Here is a 20,973-nt window from a genome sequence, read left to right on the forward strand (position 1 = left end):
TGAGCAAGGTTTGCGCAGATGATTTGTACAAGTCCTGTGAGAGCTAGAGATGAAAAGGCTGGAGTGTGACAGGAGCCTGGATAATCTCTGACATAAAGCCCCATGTACATGAAAGGGACAAAAGCCGGGGGGGTTCAGCGTGTGCATGGCCGATGACACGCAGTGGCGCAGCATCTCACACACACACACCCCAGCTGTGACACCGCTGCCTGCAGTGCCCTCCTCCCACACCACGACCCCCTGGTGACAGTAAGCCTTAACACAACCCCATCCCCGTGCTGATCCTCCAAACACACACCGACATCACTGCCAAACATGTGAAAAACCTGTTGACTCTCCTAAAGATGCTCACAAATGTACACACAAGACTCAAATATCCTGGCATGGCAAAGCTTGGAGCAGCCTGGTTCTTTAGCACGGGAGCTCGCAGGAGCCCTGCTGAAGAACAGACTCAGACCCTTCAGATATCTGTCCAAAGTTGGCACGACCTGTTCTGGCCAGCCTGCCGTGCTCAGGCTTGGTACTGTGTGTCCATTTGTCACCTGCGTCCATCCCTGATGCAGTGGCAGGTTGCCTTATGGCTCAGTGCTGTCTCTACTATTTCTTTCTGGTATTTTTTTTTTCTCCCAGGGTCAGTCACAGTCTTTCCTCATCGCTTTATGATGAAAAGTTTGATTGTTTTTGAGGATCTGAGGAAATTACTTTCTTGCTTCCTCATATTTCAGGCCCTGGAGTGGAAACTGTCTCTCTGTCATTGACTTTCTTCTCTCGCCCGTTGGTTGTTCAGCTGCTCCCTTCTGATTTGGTCTGTGCTTTCTGTTTGGTTCTTGATGGTGGAGGGAGATGTTCCCTGTGAAACACTCGGCCCCTCAAAGGCACATCAGCTCCTTTCTTTAATTTTGCTGTCACATCCCTACCATTTCCAGACGCATCCCATCGATCCCTGGCAGAAACGCGCTTGGGGACACGCTCAAAAGACCTGGGTGATCCCTCAACGGGTAAAACCCACCTCGGACGGATCCCCCTCCTCCCCCCACCCTCCCTTCCCCATCGCTCCTACCTCTCCCATGTGTCCCACGGGCTCTGCCCGTGGGGCTCGACCGAACCCCGCCGCCTGCCCCGCCGGGGCTGCGCCTCGCCGGGGCCGCCCGTCTGCAGCTCCCCCCCGCCCGGTACCGCGGCGGCCACGGGGTCCCGGGGGGCCGAAGCCCAGGGATGATGGATGCGGGAACGGGGGACGGGGGGCGGGACCGAGGGGTGGCATCTCCCCGAGGGCACTGCTGCGGGGCGGAAAGGCGAGGGTCGGCGGGGATGAGCCCCGGGGGGCGGCCCGGGGGAGGGGGATCCCGGGGGGCCTCCGCCCGCCCCCAAGGACGGACCGGTCCGGGGGTGGCATTCGCCGGAGCGAGCTGGAGCGACGGGTCCCTTGGAGACACCTCTCTCCATGGCAACCTAATCGCTTCCTGTGAAGATCCCGAAATAACCGACGAGACGGGGGAGCGGAGCCGAGCGGAGCGGAGCCGAGCGGAGCCGAGCCGTGCGGGCAGCGGCGGGGAGGCGGCGGGGGGCAGGTCCGGCGGGCGCGGGGCTGCGGGAGCGCGGCGCGGGCGGGCAGGGAGCGGGAGGAGCCTTCGCGCCCGGCCGCCGGGGCAGGGGGCTCCGGGCCGGGGGGACGCGCCGCCCCCCCCCGGCCGCTGCCCTCGCCCGGCCGCCCCGGCGCCCCCCGGGGGCTGCAGAAGGGGCCACGGTGCCGGGCGCGCCCGAGCCAGCAGCCATGGGGTTAACGGGAGGCAGCGAGCGAGAGAGACAGAGACAGAGAGAGAGAAAGAGGGGCTGGACCAGTCCTCGGCAGCTGTTTATTTCAAGGCATCTCTCGCTCCCTCTCCCTCAGCCAAGGCTCAGCCTCAGCAAACCTTCCTCCTCCTCTTCCTCCTCCTCCTCCTCCTCTCCTTCCTTCGTCCTGGCCATGAGAGGCACGGGCAGCAGCAGCTGTGCTCCCCCAGCCCTCTGCTCCGCCGCCCCGGCTGCGCCCCACTCGTCTCCCCGCAAGGTAAGTTCATCCTCTCGGCCCGGGCTTGGGGGACAGAGTGGGGACGGGGCTGCAGGGGCGGGGGGGAGGGGGGCTGCACGCCCGTCTCCAAGTCATCTCTCCCCGTCTCCTTCCCTGTGTCCTTTCTTCCCCCTTTTTCTTTTCCCTTTCCCGATCTAGTTGCTCTGTCTTCTTCTAGCCGGCTGTCTCCTTCCTCCCCCCTCCTTTTCCTCCTCTTTTCGTCAGGGGCAGGGGATGCCTGAGGGGCCGGGAGGGAGAGGGCACAGCCGAGGGATCGCTGCCTCTTACCCTCCAGCTCCGGGCTCCATCACAGACCTGTTGTGCTGGAGCGCTGGAGCCTGCGCTGAGGAAGGCGACTTCAGCCAAATTGGCGCAGCTGGAGAAAGGAAACAGAGGGGTCAGTCCCACCTCCTGCCTGGCCAAGGGTGCACCATGCAAGAGAGAGCAATTCAGATGTGGAGACTCAGCACTTGAAGCACTTGGATGCCCGGGAACAGTAGGAAACTGGGAGGCAGAAGATTGTCAGACTCATGACATGTATTGCAGGCAGGCACTAGATGGCAGGGGACCAGCATCCTAGAGTGCTGCTTGGAATGGGGCCACACTCACAGTTCCCAAATGCAGGGAGACTTAAGCTCAGAGGACCATTGATGGGCTTCACACGCCCATTCCCCTGCTATGAAAACGTCCAAATGCAGCATCACCCTTCCGAGCCCTGCATTCTGCCCCAGCCTAGGATTGCCATACCCAGCCCATAAGTACTCACCCTGGCAGCCTGGCACTGGAATTCCTATCGGCAAGTCACTGAACGCTGCAGGACTTGCACTGACTCAGGGCGAGCAGTGTCAGCCCCTCTGGGATCCTGCTGGATCCTCCTGGGTGCTGCCACCAACCCTCAGCCTCAGATATCAGGTAGAGCAGCCTGACGTGAGCCACTGCATTCCAACTGCCAGCCCCCAAATCCAGCCAGCTTTGGGAGGTGCTGCCCCCAGCCCCAGGCTTAGCAGGAACTCTTTCCCTGGATGGGCTTGGCATCACCACCCCCGGGCGCCGGCATTGGGATTCACAGTCCCAGCTGCCAAAACTCCTCCGAGTGCAGCAGAATTGTCACCCTGGAGCATCTGCTCTGGGATTCCTCCCTTTCCCTGTCCCCACCCAGCCGAATACAGCAGGGCATATACATAACCCCTTTCCACCAACACCCGGGGTTCGTGCTTCCTGCTGCCAAACCAGTAATGACTGCATCTCTGCCTCTTGGACCGTGAACTCTGGGGTGTTCATGGCCACTGAGAAAAATACAGGTGTGGTGTGCCCAGGGCATCACGCAGTGGGGAGGCGAGGGGGAAGGGGACTCTCGCTTCCAGTGCCTGAACTCGCTCTGCTCAGTGCTTGGAGATAGCTGCTAGCTAGTTCCGTGGTCCCAGATCACAGTCTCGTATCAGTAGCTGTCACCACAGCCCTTAGTGCTGGCTGGGAGATTAAAAAATGACAGCAAACCTAGCATTCCTTCTCTGCAAGGAGGGCTGGGTCCTCCTCGGGTTTGTTTTGATTTTTTCATCACTATTTCGAGTGGAATTGTTGCAGTGGGGGAGCTGGGCGAAGCAAGGATTTGCATGAAGCTCTCGGTGCTGCGGGGTTGCTAATGGTGAGCGTTATTTCAGCCAGCAGTAAGTTTCATAATCTTGGCCCAGCTCTTGTGAATGTTCCATTTTTCAGGGTCATGAGCCTCTTTACCCTTCTTCCATCCCTTCCCCCTCTCCCCAAACTGGTTGGCAATTTCATTGTTCCAGTGGAATATATCCGTCATGTGAGGTCATCGCTGCATAAGGAGAGGTGATTGATTGCTTAGGTCACTGGGGCCTGTCCCATGCTGGGCTTTGAATGCTGTTTTGGAGACCTTGAACCGGACTGTGTGCTCAAAGGCGAGGCGATGTGGGGTGCAGAGGGGCACGGTGATGCATTCCCGGCAGCTTGAGTCGCCGAGCAAACAGACTGCTGCATTCTGAACTAGCTGGAGCGCTCTGAGAGCAGACAGCTTCATTCCTAGAGGCACAGTATCACAGCAGTCAAGCTCTAGATGTTACAAAAATACAGATAGATCATCATCTGCCAGCTGAGCCAGACAGAATCGGGTGCAACTCTTTTCCCATCCCCGAATGGAAGGAGCCTCTACCCGCTCCTCGCTAACACGGCTTGTGTGCACTTGGCTTCATCCAACTGCTCTCCAGTCAGAGCTGATCTCGGCTAGGCATTGAGAAAGCTGTGAGATTCTCAGATTTTAGGGCCAGAGGGACCATTTTGATCATCGAGACTGACCTACAGCAGAGCACAGGCCAGAGAATTTCACCAATTTAATTTCCTGTGCCAAGCCCATAACTTCTGATTGAACTGTAGCATCTCTTTCAGGAATACAGCCAGGCAATGGCTGCAGGCAGTAGGGAACACACCACCTGCCTAGGTGAATTGTGCTGGTGTGTGACCCTCTTTATTAATAGTATTGTTCCTCATTTGAATTTGTCAAACTTCAGCATTTTGTAACAGAAGGTTACAGATTGCACTTGATGCGAGGCAGCTACGGCACACGGCTTGCACCTTGATTCTTTTATTCCTGTGATGCCTTTTTTATTTGGATAGGATTTATCTATGGCATTAAGGTATACAAGAATCCTGAACACGGAGAAGGAGTTATCGTAAGTGAATCCTAGGGCTTTCCTGGGGCACAGTATCTGAACTCCAGAGCTCAGGGTGTCACATTCAGGGTTTAGTCAGAGCTCCCTGCTCTGAGCAGGAGTGCAGCAGGCTCTGCTCCTTAGCCATTAGGTAGGATGTCAATTCCCAGCTGCCCTTGGTGAAACGCTACATATGCTTTGGGGCATGGCTACTGAGATCTGCTCTCTCATGTCCCAGCAGCGGCGGGTCCGTGCTGCAGGAGACTTACAAAGAGGGAAGAAGCACAGATGGGTGTGGGGAACAGCAGCAGGATTCCTGCTTCCAGTCTGCAAATGCATGAGAGCAGCTCCTAACAGATTAGCCCCAGTCTGGAGTGATGGTGGGGTCCATATGCAGTAGCAAAGAACAGTGTAATTCTTACTTGCTGCTTTCGAGCACCAAGATTCACAAACTGAGCTCAATGAAGTGCCCCAGGGAAATAGCTTTGTCATTCACACTCTGTCATCTGTGCATCACAGGACTGGAACGCTGAGATGAAGGCTCTGTACCTAGAGTGAAAGTATGCAGGTTTCTTGATCAGACTCTGGGAGCAGCCCTGTCCAGTTTTATTGCCATTAGACCTGGGAAACACGTATGAAAGCAAGAGCCTTGCCATGAGGTACTGGTACAGAAATCCAGTCTCCCTGCTCTGGCACACAATGGCTTCTTGAATGGTATGAGGTGGGATTTATACTCCCAAGTAGTAAGAGCACTGGCATCCCCTCCTCTGCTCTGAAGGTCTACCAGTTTATTCAGGATCCACACTGGGACCTGCATCCAGAGCTGAACGAAGGGCATGTGTTACTCCTGCCCTCCAACACAGCAGGGTCGGTTCCCAGGACACAATCCCGCTGCTGGTGGCTGACCACAGAGTGCCCAAGATATGCTTTGTCTGCTGTTTAGTCAATAATCCACAGGGATATTTCAAACATAAACACTCCAAGCATGGTGGAATTCAGCCTGCACTGCCTGGTATTTTCACTGGAGACCATCCTTTGGCCTCACACCTTCCATGCCGTGGGAGATACCTCTGTCCTGCTCCCAGCTGCTCCACAATCAGTCCTGGGTGTGCCAGTGCAGGACACATTCTCAGTCTTTGGCCACGATCTCATTAACAAATCAGTATCTGTTTATGGAGACCAACCAACTTTGCATCATTCCTGCACTCACCTGGAGCCACCTTTGGAGTGGGGGCATCCAGAATCACCAGCTCTTCACTCTGGGCAGCAGAACCCATGCACAACAGTGTCCTCAGTCCAAGGCTTGCACCCTCATGTATGGGCTGTCCTCTCCTCAGCACCATGTGCACGTGAGGCGGTCGGTGCTGCAGCTCACCCTTCCTCAGCTCATTCCATACGTTATCTGCTCCATAGGGCTGAAATTTAGACTACCGTGTGTGAAAGCCATCCAGGATTTGGCTCTGTAGGGTTTCTTATTCCCAGGTTTTCAACCCTGGATGTCCATAGACCAGGATGTCATTCCCGAAGCTCACAATCTCAGCTTAGAAGAACAGTGATGTCTCCATTATGAGACCTCCCAACAAGCGAGGAGAGCACAGCAACCCCACATTCCTACCCCCAGGCACACTTCTGAGGGTAGAGCCATTGCAGTTAGGAGTGCTAGAGGTTATACGTGCACCACTGCTGTACCACACTTCACCTTGGGACTGGCACTGAGGTCTACCTGTACCTGGAGAAGGCTGCCCCTGCTGGCATGGCACAGTCCAGCCCCACATCTCTCCTGCTTCCCAATGCAGAACAGCCCCCAGCCCCCGAAGACTTGTGCTGACTGAGAGTGCCATGCCACAAGCAGGCTCTTCATCCCAGGGAACTGCTGTCCCTGTGGTGAGTCCTAGGCATGGCCCCAGGCACTCCAAGCCACCTTGAAACCTCTCCTGCAACTTGTGTGTGCTCTAGCCTGGGGATTCACACGCGGAGGTCCTCCATGCTTGGAATTCTCTCCCTTTCAAAGTCCAGAATAAATTCTGTCATGGATTTGTGTTGCCAGACATGATCTTCCACGGCATCGTGATCATAATCCAGATGGCCAAGATCTCGCCAGTATCTGGCTTCAGAAGAAACTTGCTCCATTCTGCTGCCTCTCTGCAGAGCCGCATTTTAATACTGAGTCCCCTCCAAGGCTTAGAGGTTCAGGAGCAAAGAACAAAGAAATGCTGAGAATAGCTGCTCTTTTCTCCTCATCTTCGTCTCAGGATCCCTCCAGAGACTGATCTTGCCCCGGAGGGAGGGGCAGGGCACATTAGCCAACAATTCTTTTTTTTCCTGTGAACTTTGTTTAAATATTTAACAGAAGGAAACTAAAAATATCCCCAGTTAATGCAGCAGGAGCTAGATAGCTACTTAGTCTTGGGTGCCCTTCCTCCTGGCCCCTCTTCTTAGGTGTACATCACAGCAAGCCCTGGGCTCTTCCCTCAGGAAGAGGAAGCCTCCCACCCAGGAGGGGCTGCAGTTTTTGTTCGGGATGGGGCGCACAGGGTTGGATGGTGGAAGCCGGGAGGTGCAGCACAGCTGGCTCGGGGCTGGAGGGGCAGGGTTGGCCTCTGCATTCACTCTCTCAGCCAAGCATCCCTGTTTCTCCATCCCGGCAGCCACGGGAGGGCATAATTGTGGGTTGTTGGCATTCACGCTTTCCCCTTCACGATGAAGGAGCAGGCTGAACATCTCGCATGATTTTTTTTTTTTTGTCCTGTGTGTGCGTGCGGCTGCAGAGAGGATCCGGGGTCAGGCACATAAGAGCTCACCGGGGAAGGGCAGGCACGGTGCCGTGCCCAGCCGAGGGAAGGGGTGGGCAGCGTGAAGGGCAGCCGTGCCGCCACCGGGCTGGTGCTGGAGGGTGCTGAGCGTCCAGGGCAGAAATCCAGCTGAGAGGACCTGACCTCACTCCGTGCTTTTGTTGCTCAGCCGTGGGAGGTGGGAGAGAAAAAGGAGGAATAGGGGAGAAAGGGAAGTATGGGACAGTGCAGAGGACGTTAAGACAAGGAGTGTGGGAAGGTAATTTCGTGTTAGCTAAGAGAAAAGTAAATACTAAATATTTGATAGGCATATTTTTTCTCTTAAATTCTTTAGTGAGGCTGGACTTTTTCTCGCTGATTCACTCTTTCTCAGTCGTCTTGGTTTACCATTCCCGTGCTTCCCCTCTCGCTCCCTCGCTCTGGCACACAATGAAGAGGCTCTTTTTTAATAAATGGATTACACACTCCACACTATAAATAAACACAGGAATTAAGACTCCAACTTGTTCCAGTGATAAGCAAACAAAGATGCTGAATTCCACTCTCGGCCCTCAGACAGGAGAGTCCCTGGGGAAGCTGCGCATGTGCCCGGGCACGTGTGCTCGAGAGATCACTCCTTGCTTTTGTGAGCATATGCTAACGCACGTGTTTCGGGGTGGACTTGGCATCGGGGCGGGGGATGACGATGCACCTCCATGCATGGAGGGCAAGGGAGCAGGAGAGGGTGCACATGTGTGTGCATGGACTCCCCTTATCCTGCCAGCCGGGGCTGGGAGCTCACCTGGGGTGGCAAACGCCGCCTGCAAGGAGAGAGCCGTCACCACTGTGTGAGGGGACACTGACACCCCTCCCTTTTGGTTGCCAGTGAAGAAGATGAGACAAGATCCTGACTGAGCGAAGACACTGTTGCATCTGAGATGGAGCCCAGTGCCTGGTAGGTTCACAGCTTCCCACACTGGCAGGTGAGGCGGGAAGAAAACAGGAGTGTGGGTGGTGGCTGCTCCCGGCACCTTGGCCTTTCAACGGGAGAAATGTTTAGATCAGGCTCTCTTCTTCTTCCCCCCCACCCCACAGCAGGATGCCTCCACTCCTCTCCCGCATCCACTCCCTGCAGCTGTGGCATCTCCTCCTCGTCGTCCTGGCCGTCCCTCCTCCTGCCACATGGTCTCTTCGCTCTCGGGGCCCAGCAGCCCCTCGGCCTCTTTGCACCCGCCGGAACCCCTCGGCCCCACGCTCCATTTGCATCTGGGAAAGGACCTCGCAGCCGGAGCGGGATTCCCGCTCGGATTCCCGCTCGGATTCCCGCTCGGGCCTGCCGCGCCAGCGTGGCCTGCCCGCGCGAGGAGCAGAGCTGCGGCACGTGGTGCGGCTGAGGCGCCAGGCCGCGGGGGCCCGGCCCGCCACCCCCTCCGGATTCGAGGATGGCATGCCCTCCTCCCAGTACCCCTGGGCCATCGTGTGGGGTCCCACGGTGTCGGATGAGGATGGAGGGGACACAAACTCGGCCAACCCAGGCTTCCCACCGCTGGGATACACCTTTGTCTCGCCGCACGGCATGGCGACGGCGCAGCCCAACTCCCACTCGCTCCTGCACAACGCGGGGCTCAACCTGCGCGAGACCCCAGCCACCCTCCGGCCCTTCTTGTTCGGGCCCCGGGGAGAAGGTAAATCTGCCCTTTGCTTCTTTCAGCCCTGGTCCCCTGCAGGAGCAGCTGCTTCTGCAAAAGTCGTCAGGAACCTCCCCTTTCCCTGCTGCTCTCTGGGGACCGGAGGGAGTGACCATCACAACCCCCACTCCTTTGTCTCGCAGGTGTGGATCCCCAGCTGTACGTCACCATCACCATCTCCATAATCATTGTCCTGGTTGCCACTGGAATCATATTCAAGTTCTGGTGAGTGGGGTTTGGGCCAATGGAGGCTCTCACTCCATTGGGCCGGTGTCTACAGGAGGACTGTGGGCTTGGGATCCATTTGTCCCAGGGGTGCAGATCTGGTGCTGCAATCCCTTGCAAGGTTTGGCACTCGGCCACGCTGGGCTCTAATGCTGTGTGTAGCAGGGTCCATCCCACAAACCTCTCTGTCATCAAGGGCTGGGGCTTGTCTCTTTCCTCACACTTTGCTCTCTCCACAGCTGGGACCGAAATCAGAAACGCCGGCGTCACTCGGGGCAGCAGAGCACTGGGAGGCAGCAAGAGAGCCAGCAGCCCCTCACAGACCTCTCCCCCACCACCGTCAGCATCCTGGGGCCCTATGGAGACCCCCTGACCCCCACACCTGAGGCAGAGGAGTCCAGGCAGGGCCAGGAGGGTGCAGAGAAGCTGGGCGGCCACGGGAAGAATGCAGCCTTCCAGCTCAACCGGTGAGTGGCCAGTGAGCTGGGGCAGGAGGGGCTGGCAGGGGACACAGGGACAGGCACAGTGAGGCAGGGTGAAGGTGACATTAGCTAGCGGGAGTCAGGGGTTGGGGCAGTGTAAGCGCTAATTAATTTCCAATTCCCTCTTTCTCCCAGAATCCCACTGGTGAACCTGTGAAGCTCCCAGGAGAGGCTGAGCTGGCTCCCCCACCCTCCTGTCACAGCTGGCGAGTGCGGACTCTCGCCACCTCTGCTACCCCAGGAAAAAAACAACCTCCTTGTGCCACGGCCCACCACCACCACCATTATTAACTAACCGCACCGGGATGTGCCTGGGCAAATGGACGAGCTGGGCCTCCTCAGCCTCCTGCTGGGGGAAGGTTGGGGACCCGCCCTGCCCACGCAGGACAGGGTGACCAGAGAGCAGGATGGTGGGAGGGAACCACAGCTGGTGATGGTGTAACACCTTGACCTCCCCAGCCCCTCTTCTAGCATATGTGCACAGACACACTTGGATCTCCATGACTCTCTCACCAGTGCATGCCTGACATTGGGGGTAGGCAAGGTGGAAAGGCGTACCCCTGTCCCCGTGGGCCCTCACCCTCCGTGTGTCCCTTCCCATGTTGTGTGCTTTGCAGTGAACGTCTGGAGTTCAGTGGCTGCAGGATTGCCCGCCAGGTGACTCGGATGGTGGCAACTTTGTCTGTTCCTGAGACCTGAGAGTCCCAAGGGTGGGTGAAGCTTGGGCAGAAGAGGCTCACTGAGCACCTGGGCCCTCTCAACAACCCATTTCCTTGAAGGAAACATTATCTTCCCCCTAGACAGAAGATATTCACATCTTTCCAGTTTCTTTCTGCCTAACACTCCTTTGGGTTTTTTCCTCTTCAGCTTATATCTTTCTTCCTCTCTCCATCCACAGTTTTTTCCCCTCAGTTCCCACCCCCATGCCACTTCTCCTGCCAGTTAAAGTTGGAAAAGATTCCTCTAGCTTTCCAAATGTTTTGATATGTTGAAAGCATCCTTGCTGTCCCTCTCCACCCCTTCAGCCTCCTTCAGCAAGGTTTTTCTGAATAACACCAGTCCATGAATAACAAGAGTAACACCTTTCCAGAGGTGAAGCCCTCTGCTCACCATGTTATTTAGCAAGTGTCCTGTACACAGCTAAAGCGTGGAATGCAGACATTGCTGGGCATGAGGAACTTGAATTTTTCTGAGCTCTGAAAGAGATTTGCTTTCAGATACTCCTGGCACAGGCAATGAGGCAGCAGACAGGACTCTGCGCTTGGGATGACCAGGAGCAATTTAGAGTTGATCTTGGCAACATTGGAAGGGTTGCCACGTCCTGCTGGTAGGTCTCTCCTGGATTGCAAGGTGACTGGAAGCCCACAAGGCAGTGCTCACCAAGGGCATGAGAGAGAGAGGTGTCTGGGCTCCCAGGTGAAGCTTCATTCAGTTCCCCAGCTGGTCAGAAACTGAAAGCAATGGCACAGGTATCTGTCCAGATTGGTTGCCTGCACACGTCCTTCGGAGCTGTGGTGGTCTATGGGGCTGGCAGCCACACTGTCACTTCCCTGTGTGAGCAAGATCCGTGCATCTCCACCTCTTCAGAGGCATAGACCCATGGGTGTCACTTTGAGGACGTGTGAGATGGCAAATTTCATCTTAATGACAATAGTTCCTCTTAGCTTTTATGGACACCTTCAAATTAATTAAAACCCCACACTGACAACTGCTGAGGTGAAAAGATGCACATTTAGATCAGGTTGCCCCTACAGTGTACAAACACCTTCTGGGTGTCAGCTGCTGGGCTGATGTGGCCAGAGGCAGGAAAATCACCCACAATTTGAAGGCCCTAATTCACCATACAAGGTCTCTGACAAAAGTCATCTTGGAGAGAGGGAAGTGGCCTTTCATCCTTTATCTCTGCATTAAAAGTCTGTTCTTTATAGGACAAAGCACAGGGAATCTCATAAGAGGCCTGGTTCTGCCTGTTTACCCAGCTGAACCATTAGGTGTTCTCGGGTCCCTTCTGACTCACTGTGAAGGGCATTTAAATGAGAGTGTAAATTACAATAAGCTTCCCAAAAACAGTAGAGATTTGGAGAAAATGACAGGTCAAATAAAATTACTGGCTTATTAAAAGCACAGAGTGGCTGAAAGATGTAGGTGGAAAAGGACTCTGGAGATATCTAGTCTAAGCACAGGTTGAGTCTGTGCTTACAGCAGGGGATATTAGTGCTTTACCGTAGATCGATCTGTTACTGAGCCTGTTCCTATTTAGGATCCATGCAAGGCTTTGGTGGACATTTAAGCTGCAGATGGACAGGGAAGGACCAGGTGGCGGTTCCTGCTTGCTGCCCCATTCATTGCTGCCCCTGTTCCCCCTCTCCCTGGCACCTCCCTGCTGGGGAAGGACATCTGCAGGAGGCTGCACCGATGATTGCTGGCAATTTACAATACCTTGAACTGGCTGAAGTAATCTTCCAGACCAGATTAATTAGATTGTTCTTTGATCAACAGCGTTTGTTGAAACAAGGCCAGAGTTTAGACCCTTTTACTTCAAGGGCTGTCCTTGGACTTTCTCTTTCCACATGCTGCATGGAGAGAAGGTTTGTAAGAAAGTGGCAGGGGTCCAGAGGAAGCATAGTGAAAACATTTTCTAGCACTTGATGTGGGGAAGCCCTGTGCTCTCCTGGGAAGGCTTTTGTAAATTCGGCAAACAAAACAGATTTTGGTTTAGGTTTTTTTCCTCCCCCTTTTACATGTCTCTGGTTTTGGTAAAAGTATCTCTGGGGAGTCAAACCTTTCATGGATACTGTGGAAAGGGGAAAGCTGGTGAAGCTGTGTAGAAAAAACTTACAACAACAGAGGCTTGGGTATAATGAATATCTTTTCTAAGAACAATTTTCCTAGCCAAATACATTTTTATGATAGTCATTCAATCTCTCACACAAAACAGGTTAGATACAGGGAAACAACTTCATTGTCCTGCCCAAACATTCATTGCTGTGCTTTGTCCCTGGAACAAAACACTCAGAACACATGTGGACACACAAGCTTCTTCCAGTCAATAAATAAATCTCACTGGATCTGTTTTCTCCATGACTGGAGCCTTATAAACCATCTTCCCCTACACAGACTGGAGTCAGAGCACGCCACGGGTCTCTACCCTGGCCCAGGGTAATACTTTGTAGCATGTGCAGTTGGATGGGTTGACAGCACTGAGTACCAAGCCAGGGCAGAGGACAGCACCTTATTAGTCACAGCCCATCAGGTTTCCCTGTCTTCTAGGTGAATGGAGGTGAAAGATTTTTTCTTCTTTCCATTAGAAATGGAAAGGCTTTTTCTTTAAATGAGAGAGAAGAGTGTGCAGGGAAACCAACTGGAAGTGTTCAGAATCTTGGGTTAATTCTGCCCAACATCTCTATGCTATTTAAAGGGACCATCTAGGTGGGCCGAGTGAGATGAAGTAACTGTGTCTCTGCTGAGCTCCTGGAGAGCCCTGGCTTTTTGAACACAAGGGTGGTCTCTCTGTGAACACAGTGGAAGGGAGGGAAGTTCCTGCTTTGAAGTAGCAACCGGAGTCTCCTTCTCTTTACCCAAGAGAGTGGTATGACCACAAGGCTAAATCCTGCTTGGGCTTTGCCATCTGGTTGGTTGCAACTGGTGGGCAGCAAGCAGACTTCTGGTGTGTGCTTCCACACCTCTCCTCCAGTCTAGTTTCCTGGGACTCACATCCAGCATCCCAAAATTCAGAGAGGGCTATCTACCTCTTCCTCAATGGCACCCAAGTGCCCTTGCAAATCTGGTCCCTTCATTTCTCACTCCAGTTCCCAATGAAGAAAAATATTCGGAAAGGAGTGGTTCGTTCATTCCCTGCAAGTTCTCAAACAGGACCACCTTGAGACTGTTCTGAATTAAACTGTGGTTTTGTTTTTTCACTCTGACAAACCACATCTGTGGCACAGCCTTAGAGCTGAGACCTGCAGCACAAAAATCCTGAGTCAAACTCCAGCTCCCCAGCTGCATCCCTGCTAACGTCCCACTGTAGTCCTGGCCCTACCCTGGCAGGACCATAGAGAGAGGCCCCTTCCTTCACCAGCTGCTGGCTCTCTACTCCTCTTTTCCTGTTGTTTTCCCTCTCCCACTGTTTTCCCTCTTCCCACTCTTGTCCTGTACCATGGTCTCCCTCCTGGTTCTCTCTCCCCTCCTATTGTTTCGCTCTCCCTACTCCTCTCTTGCTCTCCCTTTGCCACTCGGTCTCGTTCTGCCGCGGCTTCCATCCTCCCCTCCAGCCTCCCTCCTGCTCCTCTGCTCAGTCTCGCTCTTCCCCCTCCCCTGCCCTTGTGCGCTGTGATATATATTTTTGTAGGATTTCTCTTCTCCTTGTGGTGAAATATTCAAATCTTGTGGGATGTTAGTTTCAACATTTTTAAATAAAACTTTGCAAAATATTGAAAGCAGACCTCTTGCTTCTGTGGAAGGTGTCACACTGGAAAAGTCAGGGTGGGATGAGAGGGACTGCACCCTGGGCAGACCCCTTTGGGATGGGGGCTCAGACTGTTGGCATCCCACATTCTCTTTTTGGGAGTAGAGGGGGCAATTTGGCCCCGTGTCCATCTTACCTTGGTCTCTGCCGACCAAAGGGGCCCTTTGACCACCCTCACGCATTTCCATGGGAGGTGGCTCCCGGTGGAGGAGAAGCCCTTCTTCATCCACTTCCCCAGCCAAAGCTGCTGTCCTGCGTCTGGAGCTGCTGCCTGCCAGGCACGCCTGTCACGCTGGGGGCCAGCCTGTCCTGGAGAGGTGACAGGAGCCGAGGGGAAGGGAGGGACATGGAGCGCTGCAGGCGCAGAAGCCTCCCTCACTTTGTTCCCCGCGGCTGCCTCCGCAATTTCTATTTACAGCCCTGCTGCCTCCCCTCCTGGCCACAGTGCTGCTGCTGTTGCTGGTTTCCAGGGCTGCTCTGTAATTAAGCATCCTTGTCTCCTTCAACTCCTCCACTTCACAAGCCCAGCGGCAATCGGGGCTGGGGGCACACCAGGCTTGATGGCCACTCCAAAGGGCTGCTCCCTGGTAATGGTCGGAAGACTGCTGGGGATGGGGATGATTCCCAGCCCCTACTCCCTCTGCCCTGAATCCTTTGGGTATTGGAGCTGTCCCTGATCCTCTGCTTTGTTGGAGGAAGAAGCAGGCTTTGCAGACCAGACCTGACCTCAGGCTCTGGGGTTTTTGCCCATGGGAAGGACCCTTCCTGCTGCAGGGCCAGGCCCCTCCACATGGCACCCTGTGCCCTGGACAGGATCTCTGTGGGCTGAGGTGCCCTGGGCAGGATTGCTGTGGGTTGGTGGTGGCCCCAGGCCCATCAGAGAGCAGACACACTCCTGTGGTGGCTGTCCCGGGGTACAGACACACAAAAGGCTGAACAGCACCTCTTCCTCCCCTGTGCTGAGTGTGGGAGGGCAGAGACTTTCAGCCCTGTTGCTTTAGGTGGAAGATCATCTCTAGTCAACAGCTTTGGGGCTGGGCAAGCCAGAGAGACTTGACAGAGGTGGCAATAGGTTCTCATTGTGCTGAAATTACACTCATGTACTCATTGGTGCGGTGAGATGTTTTGCACAAACCTCATCTGCTTCCAGCCAGAGCTTCAGCCCTTCCTGCTGACCTCTCTCTGTCATCAGATGCTTTTCCTCTGGTGCCCTCTCTGCACGGGCTGGGGCTGCAGACACTCAGCCAAACATACCCTTTTTCACCAGGACTCACTCACTCTGACTCACAGGAGAAGCTCCACAAGCTACCCCTCATTCTTGTGGCTTCCTGAAACACTGACTCCCTAGTCTAGTTCCCTCCCCCTCTCATCACCACTCCCCACTACATCACTTTTACCCCCCTGCCCATGTTGACTTCACACCCTTCCAGTCTGGTCCTAGCCCTGTCTCCTTTTCCAGCATCTCCATTCCTTTCCAGTTTACAGCCTTGCCTCCTTCCCTAGCATCTCCCCCACATCCTGTTCTCCAGCAGGGAGCTAGCACAGGGAGTTGCATTCTGAACGAGGACAGCAGAGATGGGAGGAATGAATGCAATCATTTAAATCAAAGAAGAATATACAAAACCTGTACAATGACTTCAAGACACATAAAAATCACCCTAACGAGTGGTCAAAAAACAAGCATGAGGTGTTGCTGACCTCTGTGATTACCTGGGAAAGAAAGTAGTTCAGAAAAACATTTTGAAAACATCTCCAAAATCTGGGATTCCCTCCAACTGAATGCCTTCTATAACCTGCTATAAATTATCCCATTACAGGAAAAAAATCAGGCAACTATCAGCTGGAAGAGTCTGGATTGCAGGCATGTGGCAGCAACCAACAACGCTTGCTTACCTCCCCTGCTCAGGGACCTTCTCCAGAGCTGGAAGTTAGGACTTCATGGCTCTGCCCTCCTCCCCAGGCCTGTGCTGCTGGATATCATTCCTTTGTGCTCCTTTGCAGCGCACCTCGCGAGAGAGCCATCCCGACACTGTGGGCACGAGGGGAGTGGTGGGAAAGCACCTGTGGAGCTGTGGGCATCCCTGTGCTCCTCGAGGAGGGTGTGGAGTGGGCATGGCAGCACGCAAAAGCTGTGCTAACTCAAATGTGAGCCTTTGTGCAGGGGGACTCGAGAGCTTCAATCACAGGTAGCTCTGCACTCTACTAAAGGGACCTGGCTCTGTGGATGGCCATTTAATTAGGAGAAATGCACAACTTGAAACTGCCATAAAGAGTCGCCCTGAAACAAGCAACCTCTCATTTCAGCATCATGTAAAAGAGTTGAGTAGTTCCCTTGGTTCATTCCTGCTTTGATCCTTAGAGGCAGAATTGAATCTTTATTGAGGGCTGCTGTGTCTCCGAGTGCACATTGCACTCAGTGAATAATAGGCCATTCAGTGACGCATTCCACATTGATCCAAAGCCCAGCTTTCGCTGGGAGTGACCAGAATACAAGCAAAACCATCTTCAGCCTCAGATCAATCCTCACAAGGGATATGGCAGGGAAGCAAATGCCAGTCTCTGCTCCAGGGCCCTGTCCTGCCTCTCTGTGGCTTCTAGTTAGCGCTCCAGTGGCAGGAGAGCAGACGCTCTAGGGCAGCCAGTCTTGTTTGAAGCTCAGACTTTGTCGACAGCTGGACATACCACAAGGGTTGAACAAGCAAGCAAACAAACAAGCCTGGGGTGACTTGTTTTCTATCAGAGGAACATGGTGTGGTGCCTACAGCATGCGCTGGTCAAATCTGAGTTACAGCCTGGCCTGGCTAGGGAGCCAGTTGGTTTCCTTGTTAGTTTGCCTATGAAAGGATGCACCAGAATCACAGGCATCGTGATTCTCTCAGGTGCTCTCTAAGCCTTGGTAAAGTGACACCGACTGCAGAAGCTTTCTGAGCTCTTCTCAAACCAAAGGGTGCCTCTGCTGTGCCAGGGGAGACAATCTAGCCAGGTTAAGACACAGTTTTGCCTGAATGAGTTCATTCACCAAAACATGAATGAAGTGGTTAAATACACCTACAGTGGAGGTTTGTGCCCATCTTATTATGTTGATTCAGACACATTTGGCAATACCAGGATGAGTTATCTAAGCGTGAAGTGGTTTCTCTCCCATGCTTTTTCTGCTTTGCCAATTCTTTTCTTATGTGACACACTACACAAATCACAAACATCACACAAATGAGATCCGACGCTCTGTGTACCCTGCGTTGGCTGGATACACAGCAGGAACCCTAAGAGGTTTCCTTATAATGAGATTTCTCTTATACCAAGCATCAGGGCCTCCATGAAAAAACTGAAGACCAAAAATATTGTCCTGAATAAATGTGGGTTTCTTGTATCTACTCACACTGGCCAGCTTACATGTAGCTCCGTATGCAGTGCAGTAATTTTCAGCACAGGATATGGGGAAAGGACAAATTGTCCCCTTGTACCTGCAAGTTAGAGGAGGGCTGGGACAAAAGAATAACACTGCCTCTTCCAGGGTTTTGGTGACAGTTCTTTGTTGATACCCAGGCAGTCCTGCAGAGAGAAACAAGTTGCCTAACTAAAATATAAGGAGCTGAGGCTGTCAAGCAAAGGCCTAAAGAGAGGTATGAGGGAGCAGGAATATGAAGGTGGACAGGAAAAGGCAGGGTGCGGAGAGAGTGGGCAGAACCAGAAATTGTGGTTGGGATTAAATGATGGGGCTGGAAGGAGAAGTAGGATGAAAGGCAGGGATCAGAATAGAAATTTAGAGCTAGGGGGCATTAAAAGCATTGGGTAAATGAAGACAAGGTGGGTGAAGCAGGGCTCTGGGAGCTCACTGGGAGCAGGATTATGTCAGAAGTGAAGCCCCAGTTTAGCCTGAGCACTTACTCAGCTCTCCTGATCCTTCCAGCTGTTTCAGGAGCAGCAGTTGAATCCTCCCCTGCCTGCCTGCCTCCTGGGGTGGGGAGGAAAGGGAAAGCACATGCTCATGGGTCATCCCTCAGAGCTCAGCCTCATTGCTGCAGTGCTGACCCAACCCATGTGTGAGAGCTGCAGGACTGTCACAAAATGTAGGTCAGGGGCTGAAAGTCCCTTTTGCAGGTTTAAAGATCTCAGCCCTCTGATGTTTGCTCCAAAGGATGATACATTCCCACTTAAGGGACGTTGTTCCCTTTTCTTCCTTCCTTGTCTATGTTAGTTGTCCGGCCATCATTTTCCAGGAGCTGAGAAGTGTCCACTTCATGTGACCTACAGAGGCACCAAGAACTGAGCCACAGGGATCGTGCTCTGAACACTCACACCACTGAGACCACCAAAAATGAGGCTGTCAGAGTCTGCTCTTGTGTTCCCAGAGCCAGTCTTTTGGCCTCTAGCCTTTACCACTAAAGGGCAAGGACAGAGCCACCTGGAACAGGTACTGGAGCACAGCCTGGTGAGGGAAGAGTCCCTCAGACCTGGGAATGTATGCACTGGAAAGCCCAGAAAGAATGATGCATGAAGAAAGTGCTTAGCAAAGTTGAAGCCAAGGATGCAAATGTGAAGGAAGGAGGGAGTAGTGGTATGAAACAGAGAGCACCATCCTCTGCACCAGAAGGGCCTGCTGGCAAAGAAGTGCATGATAACCTGACTCAAAGATTCTATCAGGATGGTGAATGAAGGAAGAAGCTGGTGTTTCACAACTTCTGAGCTCACTTTGCATCCTGGGTGGTTGCTGCCATTTGTTTTCTTCTTTGGTGATAATTGTACGTCGTTTCTCTGCATGGTTCACTGCACAAATGATTTCACATACCCGCCCGAGCTGTGCTTTATTGTACTTTGTTTAAATATGCAAAATTGTATGCAACTCCATGTGACGTCTTATGCAAATTGCTTCTTGTGTTACTGTGCATATTTGAAATTAATTTGAGTATGATCACAGCCCTGACTCTGAAGCCATTGTTTAGACTGAGCGCTCGCCCAGCTCCCCTGATCCTTCCAGTTATCTCAGGAGCAGCAGCCTGAGCCTCCCCCGCCTGCCTCAGCCTTGATCCACCAGCAACATGCACTGGAGGTGACACAGCTTAGATGAAGGTCATGTTCCAGGCCTCTGCTGAGTTTGCCAGTTAGTGCAGCCAGAAACTGAGTATTTAATGGGGAAGCTGGAGCACCAGCCTCATGTCTCAGAAGGGTCTGCAGACATGCACTCATGGGGAGCAAATTTTAATCCATACAGGGGCAGGCTAGACTCTGGACAAGGACATGCCATCCAGTGGTTCAACAGCTCACCAAGATAACCAAAGGCATCTAGGCTTAGAAGAAAGCACTGGTTTTACAATGTCAGGAATTAGAGATGTTTCATGGAGAAGCTTGTTAACAATCTGCCCTTTCTGGCGGTGAATCTACAGATATAAGGCAAATGCTTTACACACAAGTGTTCCATATTTTTAAAAATATCAGATTCCATTAAAAACATCTACTAAACACACCAGCCATAACACAGGCAGCAATATATTGTCTACGCTAATCTCTGAGCACATTCAAGCCATTTCAGCAACACTCTTCATGCTAATTTTCCCTTTTCTCCTCTTCTTGGTTATGAGTCAGCAGCTAGGCTTGAAACCCCTAACCTTCATCACTGAGGCACGATGTAGACGTCACTCTGGAAAGGCCTTAATCATCTGTTAAAGAACAGAAAAGAGACAGTCAGCCACCGAGTTTGCTGTTACTCCCGTTTTATCCCTGTCTCCTATAATCCACTGCAACCCAGCAGTGAAGTGTTTCATGAAGTGTTTCATTTCTGCGTTGGGCAGTTGTGTGCAGGTGGGTGCCGGGAGGCTGGAGCTGTGTGCCGCATCCAGGGCTGCTGGTGTCCAGGACTGGCAGCAGAAAGGAGCGAGGCAGGCGGTGCTCCCAGGCAGGTGCAGCTGGTTCACTGCAGCACCCAGCCTGAGGCTGCCCTGGGAGAGCTGCTGTCATCTTTCCCCTTGACAGATGCTCCTGGGGCATCCCCATGTCTCATCCCCTTTCACTATCCTGTGCCTAGGTGGTCTCTGGGAAAGGGGTGATGGATGGACCCTGGCCACTAACCCATACCCAGGATGGGCACTAAGCCAGTGGGGGAGCTGGTCTTAAAGCCCCTGAGTGCCCAGCTCACTCCCCCTGGGCTGCAGTGTGGAGGAGCCCTCTTCTGCTCATCAGAAATCCTCTCAGATCTGCAAGACACCCAGCCACCACCTGAAGCAACTGGACTTGGGCCTGCCTGTCACACACTGTCCCCTCCAATTTCCGTGCTGAGCTCTCTGCACGCTGGAGGCAGGAGGACGCACATCCTGCACTCCCTGGGTAATTACAGCCCTACAGCACTCTGCAGCATCCCCAGGACACCATCCACAACCCCACACAGCCCCACTTCCAGGCCAGCCCCAGGCACCCAGCTTGGCTTGAGCTGCTTTGAGGGCAAAATCATTACGAAAATGTCCTGCAATTACATAAGAAGAGAGGACTGGCAGAGACCTCCTGGCCTGTGGCAAACAGCCCCATTGCATCCTCTTGCTTAGAGACTTCCAGTCCCACAACAAGTCATCTCCTGGCCTCACTGCTGCTGTTGAAAGGCTGTTCCAGATCCTTGCACTGGCAGGTGG

The 20,973-nt window shown here is 53.4% G+C and overlaps 1 protein-coding gene across 6 annotated transcripts; it reads left to right on the plus strand.

The window, feature by feature from the left end:
• Nucleotides 1-1,471: 1,471 nt before the first annotated feature.
• On the plus strand, nt 1,472-14,210 carry PIANP (PILR alpha associated neural protein). 6 transcript variants are annotated; one of them, XM_088052263.1, is made up of 7 exons: nt 1,472-1,571; nt 1,892-2,050; nt 8,377-8,473; nt 8,586-9,175; nt 9,322-9,403; nt 9,643-9,870; nt 10,021-14,210. In XM_088052263.1, exons 4-7 carry the CDS (start codon nt 8,590-8,592, stop codon nt 10,040-10,042), a joined length of 918 nt encoding a protein of 305 aa, XP_087908389.1. In that variant the 5' UTR covers nt 1,472-1,571; nt 1,892-2,050; nt 8,377-8,473; nt 8,586-8,589; the 3' UTR covers nt 10,043-14,210. The 6 variants fall into 6 exon arrangements, with proteins under 6 accessions (XP_087908389.1, XP_087908390.1, XP_087908387.1 ...); XM_088052264.1 differs by having other exon boundaries at nt 8,589-9,175; XM_088052261.1 differs by having other exon boundaries at nt 8,377-8,445.
• The last annotated feature ends 6,763 nt before the right edge of the window (nt 14,211-20,973 follow it).

The sequence above is a fragment of the Pseudopodoces humilis genome, chromosome 2 (assembly GCF_049639895.1).
Source record: "Pseudopodoces humilis isolate 2021_Gansu_Grassland_sample_001 chromosome 2, ASM4963989v1, whole genome shotgun sequence".
Lineage (NCBI taxonomy): Eukaryota > Metazoa > Chordata > Aves > Passeriformes > Paridae > Pseudopodoces > Pseudopodoces humilis.

What these genes read in the sequence shown, in the direction of transcription:
- PIANP (XM_088052261.1), top strand. An exon ending in GGAATCATATTCAAGTTCTG is followed by an intron (nt 9,404 to 9,642) that starts GTGAGTGGGGTT and finishes CTCTCTCCACAG; the next exon opens with CTGGGACCGAAATCAGAAAC. An exon ending in GCAGCCTTCCAGCTCAACCG is followed by an intron (nt 9,871 to 10,020) that starts GTGAGTGGCCAG and finishes TCTTTCTCCCAG; the next exon opens with AATCCCACTGGTGAACCTGT.